Source organism: Macrotis lagotis, chromosome 5, assembly GCF_037893015.1.
Source record: "Macrotis lagotis isolate mMagLag1 chromosome 5, bilby.v1.9.chrom.fasta, whole genome shotgun sequence".
NCBI classification, from domain to species: Eukaryota; Metazoa; Chordata; class Mammalia; order Peramelemorphia; family Peramelidae; genus Macrotis; species Macrotis lagotis.
In genome coordinates this window covers 163,976,718-163,998,889 of record NC_133662.1, presented here as the reverse complement: position 1 = coordinate 163,998,889, position 22,172 = coordinate 163,976,718, and the positions used below count along the sequence as shown (strand labels likewise).

The 22,172-nt window shown below is 37.0% G+C and overlaps 1 protein-coding gene and 1 pseudogene across 1 annotated transcript in view; both read left to right on the top strand.

The window, feature by feature from the left end:
• Positions 1 to 22,172, top strand: part of ZC3H12D (zinc finger CCCH-type containing 12D) — a 38,849-nt gene that overhangs the window by 5,881 nt on the left and 10,796 nt on the right. The window contains exon 2 of the mRNA XM_074187800.1: positions 19,176 to 19,315. Coding sequence (XP_074043901.1) covers positions 19,176 to 19,315 — 140 coding nt within the window. The remainder of the gene's footprint in view (positions 1 to 19,175; positions 19,316 to 22,172) is intronic.
• LOC141487887 (large ribosomal subunit protein eL8-like) lies at positions 7 to 19,169 on the top strand (annotated as a pseudogene).

The window sequence follows — 22,172 nt, the reverse complement described above, 5'->3', positions numbered from 1 at the left end:
GCCCCCATGGACCCAGGTACCTCACCAGCTGTTCTTGGGTGGCTGGAGATGGTTTGCTCCTGCTTGGCTGGCACGACCTGGGTTGCACTGCAGTCCTTTCCAACCCTGATGTAACAGACACTTCCTGTGAATCTTCCAAGTTGTCTTGGACTGGAAGATTGTTTTACTTAGTCTTTCTGTGGATTCTGCCACTCTAGAATTTAGTTAGATTCATAATTTAAAGGCACTTGGAGTGGTCTGGGGGAGACCTTCTAGGATTTCCTGCCTTCACTCCACCATCTTGGCTCCACCCCAAGAGAATAATTATCAAAGACTCCCCCCCCCCACCTTAAAAATATACACAGTATGGTTTGGGGTCAGTTCATTCTGGACACTGTCAATATAGTATAGTGGAAAGTGTGTTGGTTTTGGAATTGGAGGATCTGTTTTAAAATCTTGCTCCTGACATTTCCTAGCTAACTGTGTGACACCAGGGAAGATATTTGTTTCAGGGACTCTAATCTTTGGACATCAGTTTTCTCATTTATAAAATGAGGGGTTGAACTTGATTGTGATTTAAAAATCTATAAGCTTATGTATGATCTGGTCCCTTCCTCAACTCTACATTATGGGACTGTGGGAACATTGGTGTGTGTAATCTGGATTCCCCTGTGCTTGATCCTGTACTCCCTGGGGAGTAGATGGGAAGCACAACGTTTTAAGGCAAATTGCAGAGGTGGACTCGGAAGCATCTGGTAACTGATGAGCTGGGAGAGGATGGAGGCAATAGGACCTCCGGTTACAAATACGAGACACTGACTGACAGAAACAGTGAAGCCATGTGATGGAAAATGCCATCCACCTCCAGAGGGAAAAAACTGTGGAGTCTGAATGCAGAGTAAATCATGCTCTGTTTACTTTTTAAAGCTTGTTTTGTGTTTTTTTCCTTTCTCAGGGTTTTTTCCTCTTTAATTCTGATTCTTCTTTCACAATATAATTAATATGGAAATACCTGAACATGATTGTACATATATAACCTATATCAAATTACTCACTGTCTTGGGAAGGGGGGAAGGAAGGAGGGTAGAAAAATGTGGAACTCAAAAGCTCAGGAAAAGATGAATGTCAAAAACTATCTTTGCATGTAATTGGAAAAAATAAAATCACATAAAGAGGGGAAAAAAGAAATGGTGGAATCAGGGTGAGGAACAGAAAATAAAATAAAGATGGAAGTGTCCCAGACATGAAGGATGTTCTGATAATGGCCCTTCTCAAATTTAGCTAATGACACACAGTAGAATGGTCAAGAGAACTGAATTTGAATTCTTTGACAGCTTGTATAAATATGGGTAAATGGTTTCATCTCTGGTAGCCTCTGTTTCCACATCTGTTTAATGGGAATGATATTAATTGTGCTTACCTCCCCAGCCTCAGGGTCAGTGAGAAAAAATACTCTAACTGTGAGTTGCTGTGAGGTCCTCTGACTCCTGAACCAAGTGAAACTTTGTCAGTGCAGTTCCTGTGCAATAAATACCAACTTCAGGTTTAGTCACTCTGTCATTCGCATTGTAACCAGCACAATCAACCAGGAATTGCATGCCCTGGTTGCCCTTATGCCCAAGCCTGCCATAAACAGAAGTAGGCAGTCACCTGTGTGCTGGGAAAACCCCTTTCCCTCACATCCTTGAAGGTCTGTAATAAAACGCCACTCCTTTTGGGTGAAGACTACATCCTGGGTTAAAATACACATAGTCTAGGGAGGGGCAACATATTGAACCTTTATCAATCATTAACACCTTATCATGAATTAACTTATCTGATCTTTTCTAAGTGATAGCTTCCAAAGTCTGTTGGAGATGTCAAAGGAGTTCTTAAAAGCTTGACAAAGAAGAGTAGAACGCATTTGTCTCTAGTCAGAGATGAGTGACCCTGGTTAGGACTTTGGATGTAAACTTCTTGAGGTCAGAAAATGTTTCATTATTGTCTCTATATTTCCAAGACCTAGTTCTTAAGAAATGTTTGTTGAATTGAAATGCATTGGGCAACCAAGGATGCTTGAGGAGGAGAAAGGAGCAAGAAAACAGAAATGAAAGGGTGCTTTTAAAAAATTTCACCTAGGCTGATCCTGGTTATAGTTTTATTCATTGTGTTATATCTATTCAGTAGACTTTGCTAAATTGCTGGTCCATATCCCTTGTTTGGTTGCAAATTCCCCTAGCCATAGTTGTGATATTTTATTCCTTGTTCTTCTAAATTGTTTATGTATGTATATATGCTGACATGCCTGTATGTGTATTGTAACACATATATACATATGTGTGTATGTGTGTGTGAGTACCAAATAGTTCCTATTAATCATTCTGCTTGACATATTTAGTAATCTGGTCAGCCCAGTTTGGGTTTTGGCATTTAAGGTTCTTTATATCCAAGCCTTTTCTTACTTTTTTGGTCTTCTTCCCCTTCCCCTTTATAAACTCTGTGATCCAGTCACATTGATCTACCTGCCACCTCTTACACATAATGCTCCACCTCTTGTCTCTTTATTTTTGCATTGAACTGCCTCTAGGACCAGGAAGATTCTGGATCTTCACCTTTGCCTCTTACACTCTGACTTCCTTTAAGACTTAGTTTAGGCCACCATCTCTCCAACTGCTAGAGCCTTCTCCAAGTTTACCTTCCAGTCTGTATCTAGTACATCTATAGCTATTTACTTACATATTTTCTTTCCTATTAGAATATAAGCTTCTTGAGGGTAGTAACAGTTCTTGCCCTTATTCTATAGTGCTTAGCACAGTACCTGGAAAAAGAGTACATGTTTACTAGATGTTTGCTGATTGACATATGCATGCAACTTTAAGGTTACTTTTTCTAAATCCATCTTCCATTTAGGATGAGTTCACCTAAATTAGGTTGCTTAGATTCCAAGGATCCTGCTCATTGGTGCTGCTGCTTTACTGAAACGGAATGATTCTTTGGCTTCAGAAAAAATATTAGCCGCTATGCTTTCTTTTCTATTTGACTCAATTTAAACATTTTTTGAAAAATTAATTATTTAAATTTTATTTTATTTTCAGATTCATATTCTTTTCTTTCCCTTCTAAATTGAGAAAGTAAAACCAAAACAAAACTCCTATTACTAACCATGTATAGTCAAGCAAAGCAAATCCTGCCATTGGCCATATCCTAAAAAAAAAAATATGGATGAATCTGTACTGAGGCCATTAGCTCTCCATCAGGAGGTGGGCAGCATATTTTACCTTGAGTCCTCTGGGATTGTTGTTGGTCATTATGTTAATCAGAGTTCCTAAGTCTTTCAAAGTTGTTTGTCTTTATAATATTGCTGTTATTATATAAATTGTTCTCCTGATTCTTCTCACTTCACTCTATACAAATTCAGACAAGTTTTCCCATGTTTCTCTGAAACCATATCTTTCATCATTTCTCAAAGCACAGTAGTAGTTCATCATATACATGTACTATAATATGTTTAGCCATTACCTACTCTATGGGCAGCTCTTCAGTTTTCATTTCTTTGCATTTGTCTCACTTTATAAGAGTGAGGTGCTCTGTTGTTTAACCCACTAACCTGGTATGTGCCACTGCCTCAAAGTTCTGGTACACACCTGCTTTCTGAAATCCTTTTCTCTTCCTTTCAATCCAGTTTTATCCTTTTCCTTTACATCTCTAATTTTGCTTTACATCTTTAATTTAAGCCATACTTTCTCTAGAATTTGTTGATAAAATAATCTGACGACTTCTGGTAACACCAGATATTCTCATACTTGCGTGTATCACTGAGCAGTTAAAGTTGGCTGTCTATAGGTATATCTATATGACTTCCTGTCTGAGTTTCTCTATATAACATGATTATTAGTGTTGTAGACTCAGTCAAATCAATAAGCAAGGACTAAGTGTGCTTTTTGCCTACTGTCCCAAGTCCTTGCAGGTCAAGGTATTTACAATGGTTCATGGGATGACGGACTTAGAACTGGAAGCCATCTGGAAGGTCATCTAGTCCAATTATCTCATTTTATGGGTAAGACCCAGTCATACAAAGGAATACTAAAATAGAAGCTTGAACTCAGGTCCTCAGTCTCCAAACCCAACACCCTTTCCACTATCCTTTCCTTCATTCTTCCTTTTATCCATCCTTCCTTCCTTCTTCAAAATTGTTCAATTTTATGATATTGATATTGCAGTATTCCTCCTTTGAGATCTTTACCATTTATATAGACCATTTAACAGTTGGAGAATGGTTCTTATTTGTATAAACTTAAGCCAGTTCTTTATATATCTTGGAAATGAGACCATTATTAGAAAAACTTACTATAACTTTTTTCCCTCAGTTAATTGCTTCTCTTTTAATATTTGCTTTATTTGATTTGTTGGTTCAAAAACTTTTATATATTAATTCAAAGTTATCCATTTTAGTTTCTGTGACCCTCTCTATCTGTTGCTTGGTTATAAACTTTGTTCTTGTATAGATCTTCTTTTATATTTTGATCAGGTATCCATTTGGGGCTTATTCTGGATTAGAGTGTGAAGTATTAGTTTAAATATATTTTCTTCTATTTTTCTATCAAATTTTCCCAACAGCTTATTTCATTTCATTTATTATCAAATCATGAGCCTTATGTAGCTGGGGCTTTTGTGTTTATTAAATATTAGACTACTAGATTGTTTTGCTTCTGAGGACTATATGCTGAACTTGTTTCATTGCCAGATCTCACTGTCTTCTAACCAGTACCAAATTATTTTGAGAATTACTACTTTTTAACCTAGTTTGAGATCTGGTAGTTTAAGATTCTCTTGATTCCTACTCTTCCCCCCTGCCCCCCCTCCCATTTATTTTCCCTTGAGATTCTTGACTTTTTTTGCCTCCATATGAACTTTATTGCTCTTTTATTCATCTCATATGGAATTTGAACCCACCATTTCTGGTTTAGAACATCAATGTCTTTTCCATTAGATTGACTTATTTGTGTGATTAGCTGTAGTGTACACAGGAGTTAATTCAGAAACAGGTACCTAGAGATGACCAGCTCAGATAACAGTGACTGAAGATCTTAGCAAATTTTTTAAAATGACATCAAGCAAGTAGTCATTTCTTTTTTAAAAAAAAACATTTTTATTTAAAGTCTTGAATTTGAAATTCTATCCCTCCCTCTCCTCTCCCTTTCCTTAGAGATAAACAGTCAGATAGAGGTTATAAATGTATAACTATGTAAAACATTTCTATATTAGTAATTTTGTACAAGAAGATGAATAAAAGAAAAACTGAAAGAAGCAAAGTGAAAAATAGCATGCTTCAGTGTATCTTCAATCAATATCAGTTCTCTTTCCAGAGGTGGATAGTATTCATCATTAGTCCTTTGGGATTATCTTGGATCATTGTATTGCTGAGAATACATATAATTCACAGTTTTTCATAAAACAATATGCTATTACTGGCTATAATGTTTTCCTGGTTCTGTTCACTTTACTATGCATCAGTTCATGCAAGTCTTTCCAGGTTTTTCTGAACTTATCCTGCTCGACATTTCCTGCAGCAAAGTAGTATTGCATTACAATCATATTCTACAGCTTGTTTAGCCATTCCCCAACTGATGGGCACCCCTTTGATTTCTGATTCTTAGCCTTCACAAAATAGCTACTATAAATATTTTTGTATAAATAGCTCCTTTTCTATTTTTTGATGTCTTTGGGATATAGAACTGGTAGTGGTATTGCTGGATCAAAAGGAATGCACATTTTATTGCCCCTTTGGGCATGGTTACAAATTACTCTTCAGAAAGGTTGGATCAGTTCACAACTCCACCAACAATGCATTAGAGTCCCAATTTTCCCACATCCCTTCCAACATTTAAAATTTTCCTTTTTTTTTTTGTTGTATTAGCCTCTCTGTTAGGTGTGAGGTGGTTTGCTAGTCATTTCAGTAGGTGCTATTGCAGTTGAGGAAACTATGTCAGACAGAGGGTTAAATGATTTACCAAGGATCACTCAGCAAATTAGTATCTGAGGAAGATTTGAATTCAGGTCTTTCTCATTCCAAGTCCAAAAACTCTGAATTGATTTATGTGCCACTTTGATGTCTTTCAGCCTTTAGGGAATATGACAATATAACATCATCCCCATTTTGGAAGTATCAACATTATGATGACAAAGAATGTCCTCATTCTGACCATAGTGCAAAAAAAAGTCACTTAATGTCTGTCTACCTCACTTCACTCATCTGTAAAATGAGTTTAATAATAGTACCTGCCTTCTAGGGTTTTTGTAAGGGAAAAAAATGGGATAATATTTTTAAAGTGTTTCCCAAACCTTAAAGTTTTATATACATGTTGACTTTATTAATATTAAATTTTGAATTTGTACCTTGAGGTGTAGTACTGTGTCTTTAGAGGACTGGTTTATTTACCATCATGTCTCTTTATAAAATCAAAGAATTCTAGAGTAGGGAGGGATCTCAGAAGTCATCTACAACATGGCAGACAAGTAGTATTGCAGTCTCCACTTGAAGATCTCCAGTGACAGAGAACCCATTCCATTTTTAGCTCACTTTCAGATCACCTCCCCATATCAATGAAGTTAACAATCCCTAGTTCCTTCACTCAATCCTCACTTGGTTAAGAGTTTTGAGTACTCTTAATATCCTAGATACTTTCTTCTGGATGCTCTTCAGGTTGTCAGTGTCCTTACTAAATATGCTATTCAGAACTGAATATAGTGCTACTGATGTGACTCCTCAGGACAGATTGCAGTTATAGCACCACTTGTTCTGGTCACCGCAAATCTTTAAATATACTTTCAGATATATTACAGATACATTCAGATGCATTTGCTTTTTTTGGCAGAAACATCACACTGTTGACTCATAGTGAATCTCCTAAAATCCCCAGGTCTTTTTCTTAGGAACCACTGTCTAACTGTGTTTTTAATACATCACCAGTGGGAGTTTTTAATTGATACACTAATTCAATAACATTTTAGAGTTTCATGAATGAACTGTGGTTGGTCTCCTCAAAGCAGGACTGTGTCTTATGTAGCTTCTATTTTCTAATGGTACTTAGAATAAACCGTACTCAATAAATTCTTACTGAGTTAAATTGGATTTTAACTGAAGCAAGCCTTTCTCTGGACCAAGTATTGGTTGAGTTTCATTTTAAAGATTCTAAGTATTATAACCTAAAAATCTCTTGGTCTATATGTTTACTTGGTCTTTTATTACTTCCCAAAATAGGGAAATGAATATACATTGTTCTTCCCCTTCTATACATAGCTTTGTTTTGTTTTTGTTTTTCGGTTTAGAGCTTTGATTTGATGTGTATACAGATCTCTCCAATAAAGGAAGTTCTTTGATTTTTGGGGATACCTAATTTCTCTGTAACTCAGTTTTAGAGGCTTACCTAAATCACTTGGAAGCTGAATGACCTGTCTGGGGTCATTCAGCTTGTATGTGTTAGAGAAGGGACTTGAAATAAGTCTTGGTTCATTTTCTCTTCACTGACTCTCAACTGTATATTAGTACTGCTTACTTGACTAGAAGAAGAGAACACAGTTTATATAGCTTGTGGAAAAAGAGCTCTCTCTTTGGTAAAAATATGGCCCCAATACATCAGACTGCAGTGTCAGCGGTCCATCCTTTATAAATGTTTGAAAGTACCGCCAGCAATTAACCAGTTCACTCAAGCTTTGGATTGCCAGACAGCTACTCAGCTTCTTAAATTGGCTCACAAGTACAGACCTGAGACAAAGCAAGTGAAGAAGTAAAGGCCATTGGCTCGGGCTGAACAAAAAGCTGCTGGCAAAGGAGATGTCCTCACTAAGAGACCACCTGCCCTCAGAGCAGATGTTACCAATGTTACTACTCTTGTAGAAAACAAAAAGGCACAGTTGGTAGAGATTGCACATCACGTGGACCCCAATGAGCTAGTGGTCTTCCTTCCTGCTTTGTGTTGAAAAATGGGGGTTCCCTACTGTATTATCAAAGGTAAAGCCACACTTGGTCGTTCAGTTCACAGAAAGACCTGCATAAGCATTGCCTTCACACAAGTTAATCCTGAAGATAAGGGATCCCTGGCAAAGCTGGTAGAAGCCATCAAAACCAATTACAATGATAGATATGATGAGATCTGTTGTCTCTGAGGTGGCAATGTTCTGGGTTCATATTGCCAAGCTGGAAAAAGCAAAAGCTAAGGAACTTGCAGCCAAATTAGGTTAAATTTACGTTTGATTTTTCCCTACATAAAAATAAAAATTTAAACAAAAAAATATGATCCCCAAACCAGTTAACCATCAACATTTACTGAGAATCTTTTCTGGTGGGACTTTCCAATCTATAGAAAAGTTACTCATTAAGAAAATTTAACAAAACAATACTTGTCTCTTTCTCAGCAGGTTTTTACCTTCTTGGCAGGGTTAATTGACAATAATTAGACATCATATTCTCTTTTTAAGCCACCATCCACATCTTGTTTTTCTTTTCTTTTCCTTCTTTTCTTTTTTTTCCTATTGCATATAAAGATAATTTTTAGCATTAATTTTTTGTAAGATTTCCCTTTCATCTATAGAGTACAATCCAGCTGGACCTGGAGTGAGAAAACCTTCAAAGTTCCAAGTTGTGGCCATGGGCAATTTACTAAAACTCTGTCTAGATTTTTTTAATATATAAAATGAGAATAATTAGAATACCTACTTTACAAGGTAGTTGTGTGAATGAGATAATATTTGTAAAGTGTTTTGCAAGTCCTTATAAATGCTTATTATTATTATTATTTTCAGTTTGATTAGCCCCTACAGGAGTCTACTTTCTCTTGTGAACATCCAGCTCACCTCCAAGCCACAATGCTGCTTTTTTATTTTGTTTTCAAGGCAGTGGGGGTAAAGTGATTTGCCCAAGATCACACAGCTAGGTAATTATTAAGTATTTGAGGACATATTTGAATCAGGTCCTCCTGACTCCAGGGCCAGTACTTTTATCCCCTGTGCCACCTAGCTACCCTTACAATGCTACTTTTTAAACAGGGAGTCACTAGAGGTTAAAAAGAATAAAATAAATATTTTTCTTTTATTAAATTTTTTCAACTTTAAAGTACTTGTTTTTTCCTCTCCCTCTCTTTGGAAAGAAAAGAAATATAGAAGTGTTTAACAAATAAGCATCATCAAGCAAAACAAATTCCCACATTAACTGTGATCAAAGATTCCTGTTTCATTTTGCTTCTTGGTCTATCACCTCTCTGCCTCATCACTGGTCCTCTAGAATTATGGTTGATTATTGAACTTGTCAAGGTTTTTAAATCTTTCAAAACTGGTCATTTTTACTATGTTGACATTATTGTATAAATTCCTCTCCTGGTTTTGTTCATATCAATTCATACAAATCTCTTCAGTTTACCCTAAAATAAACTTTCTTCATTACTTATAGCATAATAATGCCATATTATATTATATTAATATTGTATAATTAGTCATTTTCTAATTGATTGACATCTTCTTAGTTCCCTTTTTTGCTAATACAGAAAAAGCTGTTATATTTCTGTACACATAAAATTTTTTAATTTTTCTGTTGAGTATAGGCCTAGTAGTGATATTGTAAGGACATGTTCATATAGAGTTTAGTAACATCTTGGGCATAGTTCCAAGGTAATTACCAGAATATTGTACTAATTTAAAGTTCTACAAATATTGTAGTTCCTATTTTTATGCAACTCTTTCTAATATTTGTCATTTTCCATTTTTGTCAACTTTGCCATTATAATAGTTGCTTTAATTTGCATTTCTCTGATTCTCTGAAGCTCTCTTTTCATATAGTAGTAGATATCTTGGATTTCTTCTCTTTAAAAACTGCCTATTCATATCCTTTGACCACTTATCAGTTGGAGAATAGCTTTTATTCTTATAATTTGGATCAATTCCTTAAATATATTGGAAATGACACCATTATTAGAGAAACTTATGCAAAGATTTCTTTCCCCCCTTCTAATTTTAGAGATGTTTGGATAAATATTTTAAAATTTTATACAGTCAAAATTTGTTTGGTCTTGGACTCCTCTTCTAGACATAGATTGGAAAAGTAATTTTTTCCAATGTTTCTTTGTTTGTAATGTGACCATTTGTATCTAGGTCATATATCCATTTGGAGATTGTCTTGGCATATGGTTATGACATGTTGGTCTAAACCTAATTTCTGTTAACTACTGATTAGTTTTCCCAGCAGTTTTTGTCAAATAGCCCCTAGTAATTATGATTTTTGGACTTACTGACCACTAGAATAGTTGGTCTATTTGGTTTGTAACAAATCTTTTTCCTGAGTAAAAATCTTCTTTGATATCCAAAAACAAGAAACTATTGAATGAAGAATTCGGGCTAGATCCAGGGAAAAATGGTTGCATAGAAGGATTGTAGATTTTTGTGATTCTTTAAATATATGACAGATCTTTCTATTGCTTTAAAAATTTTCCTGTTTGAAGATAGTAGTTCAGTTTTTTAAGTTTCTTAAGATTTGGAGCTGGAAGGAGTTAAATCACAGACTTAACAGCTGAAAGAGACTTAGAGTTCATCAGGTCCAGCCTCTTTGTTTTATAGATAGGGAAATGCTCACAGAGTTCATATGACTTGTCAAAGTCATTTAGATAGTAAATAAAAGAGGCAGAATTTGAATTGACTCAGTCCAGAGTTCTTTTCACTCTACCACACTGTATGATTCTATTTTACAAGGTGAACCCAAAATTTTCACATTGCTCTGCCGAATATGACCTCTGTGGTCTTTGATATATGAAATGACCTTGATGGTACGCATATTTTTGTATCAGAAATTACACAGGGTCCATTTTCAACAAATATTACAATATATACAAAAGAAAGATGTTTTTATTTCTTTTCAGGGACAAGTCAATAGCAAAGGATCCTTTTTGTAATTTTTAAACATTTCAACATTGGTAACTTAGGTTGTAAGGGTGATGGAAACAATCTGTGAATGGCTAATGAGTCTCCTTCCCATAACTTGATGGCATTTTAGTTCTGCTCCCTGGGAGACACAGGTTCCCTTTTTTGCTTGTATACTTTCAAGCTTTCATAACTAGTATTGCTAGTATAATAGAAATGATCTGTTAATAAGATTTAGAAGCAAATGTATAAACATTTAGGATACATAATGTGCAAAATGTATTTCTTTCAGGTCTTGTGACATATTTACAGCTATTTTTCATGTCACAAGACCTGAAAGAAGATACCTTTTGCACATTTTATATCCTAAATTTTTAAATATTTGCTTTTAAATCTTATTAGCAGACCATTTCTATTATACTAGCAATACTAGTTATGAAAGCTTGAAAGTACACAAGAATTTTAATGGAGATCCAGCATTTGATACTTGCTTTCTGTATGCAATCACAAAATATGGACCTGGGCTTGCAGTTTTTGTAGCCAGAACAATAGTGAAACCACAGCATCATCTCCACATTTTCTGATCTTTATGAGGAGACAGGGAAGGGGATCTAGTGGGTTTCTCCCAGACTTTTCAGTATCCTCAAAGCAATCTCCTGGTCCCTAGCATAATGATGCTCCTTCCATTCAGAGCCATGCTCCCTTATGTGCTCAAACTGTTCTCTATAGGGTTTAATTCTTTGGCTGTCACATCTGAACACAGGGTGATTTTTATGGTTTCTAGGCTAATTTTGTATATGGTGATGAGAATATCTTAATCTCCTTCAAAAGGCAAGCTATGCTTGGGAAGAAGTGAGACCTCCTAGAATCAGGGCCCTCCAGTCTGTGTAAGAACCCTTACTTAGCCATATGTGATAAGGGTGGGCACTTAATGAGAAGAGAGACATTCATATCCCATGTGCCTGGGAAGTCATCCAGACGCTGAAAGGACAAAGAGGTCTTTCTTGAAGGTGTTTTCAGTATTATATGTGGTGTTTGCTAGCAACTTATCCAAATGTCTTTTAGCATATGCTAAAGATTGCATATATTTCCTTGTCCCAGAACAGGCAAATTCAGTCAGATGGCTGTAGTGACTTTTCACATTCAGTAGGCAAATTTGCAGCAGTTGGGATTTGAAGTATAAAGCTTAGGGGAAAAACAGTTGACAATTTCATATCCTCCTACAGCCTGACCCAAGGGTTTCATTTGACTGTACACATCCCCATTTTCTCTAATTGCTTCAAGACAAGCCGAATTAGACTTATTTGGAATAATCAAGCCACTCAAAAGAATTAGTTGAGTACTCCCATTCAATAGCATTATTAATGGAATCTGGGCAACCTATGAAGGGTGTCAGAAAACCTGGGTTCAATTCCTACTTCTGACCTTAGGGAAATCTCTTAACCTTGTTGAGCTTCAGTTTTCTTATCTACAAAATGAAGGAGTTGGATTAAATGTTCTCTTAGGTCCCTTGTAGCTTTAGCTACTATGATACTTTGACTGGACTAGGAATAAGGACAACCTCCAAGAAGTAATCTTTTGGACAGAGGGTCTGACTGTTATTTATTTAATTTATTTAAGGCAATGGGGTTAAGTGACTTGCCAAGGTCACACAGCTAGCAACTGTTAAGTGTCAGACCAGATTTGAACTCAGGTCCTCCTGACTCCAGGGCTGGTTATCCACTGCACCACCTAGCTGCTCCCAATAATCAATTTTTGATAAAGGATTAATATTATATCTGGTCAGTCAGATGGCTTAATGGATAGAGTACTGGATAGAGAATGAGGAAGACTCATCTTCCTGAGTTCAAATGTGTCCTCATACACTTTTAGCTGTGTGTCTCTGGGCAAGACACTTAACCCTGTTTACCTCAGTTTTCTCATCTGTGAAATGGCAAATCACTCTAGCATCTTTGCCAAGAAAACTCCAAAAGAGATCACCAAGAGTCAGACACAACTGAACAAAATGATTGGTAAAGGCTTGGTTTGCATTCTAACTCTTGATAATGTCAAAGCAGTGGCTCTTTAGAGAGCTCTTGGTGGAATTTTATAAGTGGCAGGGTGATGGTGGGGTACTTCCCAGGTGACTATCAGCTGTTCTTCTTACATATAACAAATAGACTTTGGTAATTCCCTAAGGCTGCAAACTAGTGAACTCTCTGGGTGACAGTGAGAGTTTCAATTCTATTCATATAGTACTAGGTAAGAAATCTAAAGGAAAATCTCAGAGTTGGTTGACACTTATTCCTTGGAGATAATATGAAAACAACCATCACAAAAGACATTTATTGAGTTCTTACTATGTGAAAGGCAAGATGTTAGGCTTTGGGGATCCCCTCAAGAAGTTTATATCTTATCTCTAATATTTCCTATTTCTGTCTCTGTCTCTATCTCTCTGTCTCTCTGTCTCTCTGTCTCTCTCTCTCTCTCTCTCTCTCTCCCTGCCCCCCCTGCCCTTTGCCTCAGACATATTGAAACCTGGGAAAGATTTTAGCTTAAAAATGTCTTCCACTGGTCTCCATTCATTCTTAGCTACATCTAAACACAGATGGTTTAGGAGGAGAGAGGGAGACTGATGATTTTGCCCAGTCCTGCCTCACTTGAATTCAATTCACCTGCAAGTCATGACATTACCTTCCTGATGTCATGGTCCTTTTCAAGAATGAAGGACAAATAATAGCATCATTCTCTACACACCTGCTAAAGTGATATTCTTAAAGCATACAGTTACCCCTTCAGTCTTTTCCCTCCTCCTGTTGCTCCCAGGATCAAATATAATCAGGCTTCAACTTCCCTTTCCAGACTTAAAATAAGTCTGCCTTATTTACTTTCATCTAATCTATGGTCCAGCTAGACCATTCAACTTGCTGTTCCCTATGCTTCTCCCATCTCCATGCTTTTGCTCAAATTATGACCCATAACTATAATGTACTCCTACCTCATTTGTGCCTAGAATCCTCTTAGAATCCAAATCTAACTCAAGTGCCATATCCTGCATGAGGTCTTTTTAGCCTTTTTTTTTTTAGAATTTGTATTTTGTATATGTATTCCTATATGTGAATACACATATACATATATGTGTATGTGCACATATATTGTTTTTCTTTATAGAATGTGAGCTTTTCAAGGGCAGGGACTGTTTAGGAATCCTCTTTAGGGAAGATTTTAATATTATAATGCTAATTTTAATAATAATATTTAATATTATTATAGATCAATGTAGTCAACCTCAAATAGAAATGGAGGCTACTAATCCATACTTAGGATACCTATGGGGCTGCCTATTTGTTAACTTGGTTTTAAGATGTAATATTATCTGGGTTTTATTGTATTTTTGATTTATTTTGTTAAATATTTCCAATTACATTTTAATTTGTTCTGGCTACACTTGGGAGTATTGTGGGCCCATGGACTGTTGTTTGACATTTCTGGACTAGATGAGAAGTGTCTGAAGGATGAGAATATGAATGTGAGCAAAACAGAATCGATAAGACATCAACTGATTGAGTGTAGAGAGCAAGAGGAGAGGAAAGATGACTCTGTGGTTTAGAACCTTGGTAATTAAAAGGATGGCAGTATAATCTACACAAGTAAAGAAGTTAATTGAAAAGGCAGAAGGTTTTTTTGGGGGGGTGGGGTGAAGATGATGAGTTCCATTTTGGATATATTGAGTTTGATGTAGTCCACCCATATGGTTATAATCAGTAGGGAACTGGATACAGGACGGGGTTTGGGGCAGATATGTTTGGGAGTCAACTACATAGACATGATAATTAGTGCTATAAAATCTCTGAGAGAGTGTGGAAAGAGAAGTTATAAGGACAGAACCTTTAGAGACTCTCACCTTAAAGAGACCAAAAGAAGATAAAAAGCCACAGAGGAAACAGGATGAACAGAGAGATAGAGTCATGGAAGTCAAAGAAGCACAAGTTATCCAAAAAGAAAGAATTTTTCTGCTGGTCAGATGCCTCAGAAAGGTCAAGGAAGATAAAGACAGACAATAAAGACCTTGGATTTAATTCTAACTTAATTTAGAACCTGGAGAGAGCTGTTTACTAAAGCTGTAGAAATGGAAGCCTTGTTACAAAGGACCTAAGGAATGAAGGGTAAGTGGTGGTAGCAAGTATAAACAACTCTTTCTCATAAGTCTGGCAGTGAAGGGGAAATTAGAAAGAATAATTGCTTGAGATGGTTATAAGTTCAAAGGAAGTTTTTCTTTTTTTAAGTATTAGAGAGATTTTGAAGAAGAGATAGAATCCACATCTTTCTCTTCTTTGCAGAAATGGAAGACTATGGGTATAGAACACTGTATACATACTGTTGGTTTTAGTGTGTCAGTATGAACTAACTTTAGGTTAGTTTTTTTTTAATTCTTTCTTAAGGTTAGGGAGAGATATAAATTGGAAAATGAAGTTATATAAATTTATATAAAGTTATATAAAAATTTAAAGAAAGAAAAAGATTTTTTTAGGTTTGGGGAAATCTGAACATGTTCATGGATTGAGAAAAAAGATCCAGTGAATAATAGAACTGAAAAGCTTAACAATGTATATAAATGTGAAAGATTGTCATTATTATTGAAGATACATGAGAGAGGGAATGACTGAAGGAACAGTGACATGAGGAGTTAGGGAGAGATAGGATCAAAAGATTAAATGGAAGGTTATCTTTGGCAAGGAATTGAAGCAGGTCTTTCTCTTAGAATTGAGGGAAGGAAGATAGGTGAGAATATTGAAAAGGGGAGAGAAGAAAAAGAAGCTAGTAGGATGTAAGGATTGAAGTCATCTGAGGATAAGGGGCAGAGATTGGAGTTGCAGTCTTAAGGAAAGAAGGAATTATATCGACCATTTGACAAATATGATGGAACAAATGAAATTGCTGTGCAGAGGCACAAGTCCATTTGAAGTTCAATAGCAGAAATTTGTAGTGAACTCAGTCAGTTGAACAGGTTCAGACCAACTACTCATCTGAGGCATTACCTATCTCCCGTGTGCAATCGCTGTATAGAGACTGAAAAATATCTATGGAAGCCAGATCATATTTAGCAGAGGGAGAAAGGAGGAAAAATTTGTTGGAGCACATTGAGGGCAATTCAGTCTTTGAATATTGGAATTAGTATTTCTGAATTAATAGAAGAGCTGAATCGCTGTCCATCATCATGACTTTTCTTTTTTTCTTTTCCTTATTCATTAAGTCCTGCCTTCTTACCATTCAGAAACTCTAAGGCAGGGACTGGCAATCTGTGGTGTCCATCTACTCGCTGTGTTGCCTGCTCTTCACAGTAACAATTCCCCTGAGTAAACATTGTATACATTTTTGTACAATTATGTTTTTTCCCTTGAAGAAACAAAAAAAGGGACAAGGACATTGGCATCTTGCTTTTGAAAGGCTGCTGAATCCTACCCTTCTCTGAGCTACTGATAGGAGATCAATAAGATCTTAGAAAAGAACTAAGTGCTACTTGTGTCAGCTGATCTTTCCTGACCACAGGACCTAGGTACACTCTCAACTTTCCTGGCTGTTTGCCTCTATCTGGGTGGAACTGGAGAGCATCAGTGTATGGACAGTTCCTCCACAGGTGATCTTCAACCCCTTGTAAGCATGTGACCTCAAAGAGCATCAAACATAGGACATGTTTGATTTTTCTCTTCAAAGGACACAGAAAGAACTTGTCCACAAATCGACAGAGTCAGGAGACTCTTTCCTATAGGTCCTTTTCTTGTCCTCATAAGAGGCATGTATCTTATAGTATCATGCTGGGTGTACTTTTTTTTTTTAGGTTTTTTTTGCAAGGCAAATGGGGGTTAAGTGGCTTGCCCAAGACCACACAGCTAGGTAATTATTAAGTGTCTAAGACCGGATTTGAACCCAGGTACTCCTGACTCCAAGGCCCGTGCTTTATCCACTACGCCACCTAGCTGCCCCCATGGGTGTACTTCTTTTGATGGAAGAAGTGAAGGTTGTTTCTTCTGAATCTCACGCTGATATCTCTGTTTCTAACAGGACCCCACCCTATCATCTTGCCATGGTTGCTGTCCTCTACTCTTGGCTACCATCATGTGGATGTCTTTCCCAGTATTTCTGTCTTCAGTGCTCTCTCGTTGTTTCCTGCTCTTTGGTTATCTTTTCACAATTGTTCTTTCTTATTAACAAAGGGTGCCAACTCTAAAGTGGGAGAGATTATCCTGAGGTCCTAATTATCCTGAGGTCTTTGAGCCAGTATGTCCAGGCTCTTTATTTTTTCTGCTCTTTGACTCTTAGTCCTTCACTACCATTTTACAAAACAAAAAGACTTGCATGTCTTTTCTGTTCTTGTTGAGAACCTCCTTCTACTCAATTTTTCTGATCAAGTAAGCATTTTCTCTTTTTTGATTGAGAATGGTGAATTTGTTCCATTTATCTCCTTTCTCTGACACTATACAAGCGCTACACACACTCCTATCTGCACTGATTCTTGAGAACTCTGGAAGACCCGTTTCCTTTCCTTTCCAAGTTACCTTTCCTGTCCAAGTTTACTATCATCTTTCTTCAGGCCAAGTCAGTGGTTTCCAGAAGCATTAAAAAAAGGGAGAGGGAAGGAATAATCTTTTTTTTCAGAGAATGAAGATTCAAGTCTCTGATACAAGAAAAATAACTTTAATGCCAATAGCAGTTAAATCTTAGCTTGAAAACTAACCAAAAGTAGATTGAATTATCTCGCCACAGGTACCTGCCAATTGTATACAAGTAATATACACATTTCAGATATTTACTTAATTACTTATTGTACTTGGCTTTCTGGTTAATCCTAGTGAAGACCATTGTCTAGAGTTAGTTTCATTTGCCAGTTACTAAAGATTTATTAAATACCTACTATGTGCCAGACCTGTACTTGGTCAGGGGGATATAAAGAAAGGTGTTTCCTTGGGATCACTAGTTCTGGGTGGGGAAGGATCTAGAGGTCTTAGTGGACCACAGTCAGAAATGTGATATGATGATTAAAAAAATTAATGTGACATTGGACATCATTGAGACAGGCATTTTATTATTCAGTCATTTTAGTAGTGTTCGACTATGACCTCATTTGGTTTTTTTTTTTTTTGCAAGGCAAATGGGGTTAAGTGGCTTGCCCAAGGCCACATGGATAGGTAATTATTAAGTGTCTGAGACCGGATTTGAACCCAGGTACTCCTAACTCCAAGGCTGGTGCTTTATCCACTGCGCCTCCTAGCCGCCCCAAAAAGAATTTTCTTTTTTAGTTTTTTTTTTTTTGCAAGGCAAGTGGGGTTAAGTGGCTTGCCCAAGGCCACACAGCTAGGTAATTATTAAGTGTCTGAGACTGGATTTGAACTCAGGGACTCCTGACTCCAGGGCCGGTACTTTATCCACTGAGCCACCTAGCTGCCACTCATTTGGGGTTTTCTTAGCAGAGATGCTGGAATGGTTTGCCATTTCCTTCTTCATCTCATTTTACAGATGAGGAAACTGAGGTAAACAGGGTTATGATTTTATCCTAGTCACACAGCTAGTAAGTGTCCAAGGCAGATTTGAACTGAGGAAAAGGAGCCCCTCTGACTCCAGTCCTGGAATGCTATCCATCATGCTACCTAGTTGCCCAAGACAGGCATATCTTCCAGAAACACAGAGGTGAGAGTTCCACTATACAGTGTCCTTGTCTAGGATATTATTATGTTCATATTTGGGTACGATAGTTTAGTACACTAATGAACTGGACAGTGTTCAGAGGAGGATGGCTGGGATGGTAAAGGATCTTGAATCCATGACATATGAGGATTGATCGAAGGAGCTAGGCATGTTTAGTCTGCAGAGAAGAGAGATCAAGAGACATAGCTGTCTTCAAGAATTTGAAGGGCACTATATGGAGGAAGGATAGGTTTTGTTCTCTATGGTCCTAGAGGGCAGAACCAGGAATAGTGAGGGAAAGTTACAAAGAGACTGATTTAAGTTGAATGTCAGGAACATTTTTTTCTAAAAAATTAGTGCTGTCCAAGATTGGAATAGGCCAACCTGGGAGGCTTGTTTGGAGGTAGTCAGACTGCAACTTTCAAATTCTTGTGATTAGATCTTTACAATATATAGTATGTTAGAAAGAGCACTGAATATGGATTCAGAAAAGGTGGATTTCAATCTTCACACAAATAGACATCACTTAATTTATTTCTCTGCCTCAGTTTCCTTTTCTGTAAAATGAGGGAGTTGGACTGGATAATTCCTAAGGTCTCTTCTAGCACTAACATTCTATGAGCACATATTTTTAAAATTTCCAATTATAGTCACGGAAATAAAGAAACCTTTTCCTGCCGGGGAATTCGGTTGGCTGTGGACTGGTTCAGGGAGAGAGGACACAACTACATCAAGGTCTTTGTCCCATCTTGGAGGAAGGAACCACCAAGATCCGATTCCCCTATTTCAGGTATGTTTCTACAGTTGCTTCTCCATCTTCCAGGTGCCAAGGATGACTTCAAAAGTATTCATGCTGATGCCTTGCAGATAAATTTACCAGCCTACCAAAAAAATCAGGCCAGCATGCCAGCTCTTTTGCTGCATAATTTGTGCTTTGTTGTAAGGTAAATAGAATAAGACCACACAATATTAAAGGTGGGAGAATACTCAGAGTTCAACTAATATAACCTAACTTTTGGAGAAATGGAGAAAATATAGAGATGAAGAAATATAATTAAATAATCATAGAATCTCAAAGTTAAAAATAGTCAACAAGTATTTATTAAAAGATGAGGATATAGGGGCAGCTAGGTGGTGCAGTGGTTAGAAAACTGGCCCTGGAATCAGGAGTACCAGAGTTCAAATCTGGCCTCAGACACTTAATAATTACCTAGCTGTGTGGCCTTGGGCAAGTCACTTAACCCCATTGCCTAGCAAAAACCTTAAAAAAAAAGGTGAGAATATAAAGAAAGACAAAGAAATTCCCTGCTTTCAAGAACCTCTTAATCTAATGGAAAGACATCATGCAAAGAACGAAATTCAAACAAACTATATGCAGGATAAACGAGATCATCAACAGGAGGTAGAGAAAAGGAGGGAGGGCATACTGGGCGTGGGAGATAGCCAGTAAAAATGTTCAGAATCTGGCAATGGAGAGTCTTGTTCAGGAAATACCAGAATGTCCAGTGTTACTGGCTTGTAGAGTACAGGGAGGGGTATAAGATCCAAGAATGCTGGAAAGGTGAGGAGGGGAAGGAGGTTATGAAGGACTTTGAATGTCAAACAGGATTTTATATTTGATTCTGGAAGTGATAGGAGCTACTGGATTTTATTGAATAAGGAAGTAACATGATCAGTCCTGTACTTTAGAAAGATTAATTTGGCAGGAGGAAGAGCTAGAGCAAGGAGAGACCAGCCAGCAGGCATGAGGTGATCAGTGCCTAACCCAGGGTGGTGGCAGTATCAGAGGAGACAAACAGACATATACTAGAGATGTGGTGAAGATAAAATCTATAGGTTTTGGCAACAGATTGGATATAGCAAGTGAGAATAAGATACTGAGAGTCATACAAGGTGATATCAAGTGATACTGTGGTAGTACCCTCCATAATATTAGGGAAGTTAGGCAAAAGGGAAGGTTTAGGGAAAAATAATGAATTAAATTTTGGACATGTTGAGTTTCGATGTCTATGAGACATCCAGTTCAAGATGTCTGGAGGGTAATTGGAAGGAGCTTTAGAAGCAATCTAATCCTCACTATGCCCTGTAGCATCTCTGACAAATGGTCATTGCCTTTGTGGGGGGTGTGGAGAGGATAGAGGGGAAGCTCATGTTCCAAGGCATCTTGGTTCATTTTTTTAAAAATTTAATCATTGTGAAATCTTCCCTAAGCATTAAGTCTCTATCAATTCTTCAGGTTGTTTTGTTCTTAGTTCCAAGGTGAGAAAGCCTATCCTTTCAAGTGTTTGATGGCAACCATCATGGTTCTACTGTCTACTTTTTCCCTAGACTGAAGATTCCCAGTTCTGTGAACCAGTCCTTTTTTTGGATATGGTTTCCAGTTCTCTCATCAGCACAACTGTCTTTGTCTAACCTTGTTCCAACTTATTTAGGTCTTCTTAAAATGTGGTGCCCAGTCTTGAATAAAATATACCAGATATGATCTGACCTATCAACCCCTCTCAATAGCACTGTGCCTCTTAATGAAACCTAAGAGCTCATTGGTCTTTTTGACTAGCTTGCTATCCTTTAAATCATTGAGCTTTAGGTCCTAACCCCCCCATTTTTTTTTAACAAAAGTGTTGTTTTGTTACATTTCAATCATCCTATATTTGTAAGGTGGATTTCTTTAAGCCAAGTGTAGAAATTTTCTTCACTATCAAATTTTATCCAATATTCTAGTTTGCCAAGTTCTTTCTAGATTTCTAAGCATCATGGAAACTATTCCTCTTGATTTTATGTAACTTTCAAATTTGACAAACACATTATATATATATAACATATACAAAGTAAACATATGTCAATACATATCTATATGTAAAATAAACATACTTTGTTGTTTGTTTTGTATCTTCTTCCAAGCTACTGACAGAAATGACACAGGGTCAAGGGCAAATAGAGGTACGGGACATTCTCATAAAAATTTCCTTAGAAATTTACCTTGACCCCACTAGAAAAATAAAAATTAGCTAGCATTTATATGGTACTTTAAAGTTCTTATTTTATGTTCACAACCATCATTGAGGTAGGTGTTATAATCATCCCCAATTTTGTTTTTGTGCTTTTTTTTGTAAGGCATTGGGATTAAATGACTTGCCCAAGGTCATACCATTAGGTAATTATTCAGTTTCTGAGGTCGGATTTGAACTCAGGTCCTCCTGACTCCAGGGACAGTGCTCTATCCACTGTGCCATCTAGCTGCCCCTAATCACCCCCAATTTAAAGATGAGGAAACTGAGTCAGGTAGAAATTAGGTGACTTACTCAGGGTCATATAGCCAGTAAGTTTGAATGCTGTCTTCCTGACTCCTGAGTTTCTGACTCAGCACTCTGTCCACTGAGCCAACTAGTTAATTGTCCTTTGAGTCTGATCAGTCTACCAGCTCTGATTTCATTCAATTCGGTGTATTAGGCGAATATTGAATATTCTTATCAAACTCTTATCTCTCCATCTTATCCTTAAGATTTGCAGGTTGTTGTTCAGTCATTTCAGTGCATCTGAATAAGACCCCATTTGGGGTTTTATTGGCAAAGATACTGGACTAGTTTGTCATTTCCTTCTCCAGCTCATTTTCCAGAATAGGAATTGAAGCAAACAGGGTTAAGTGA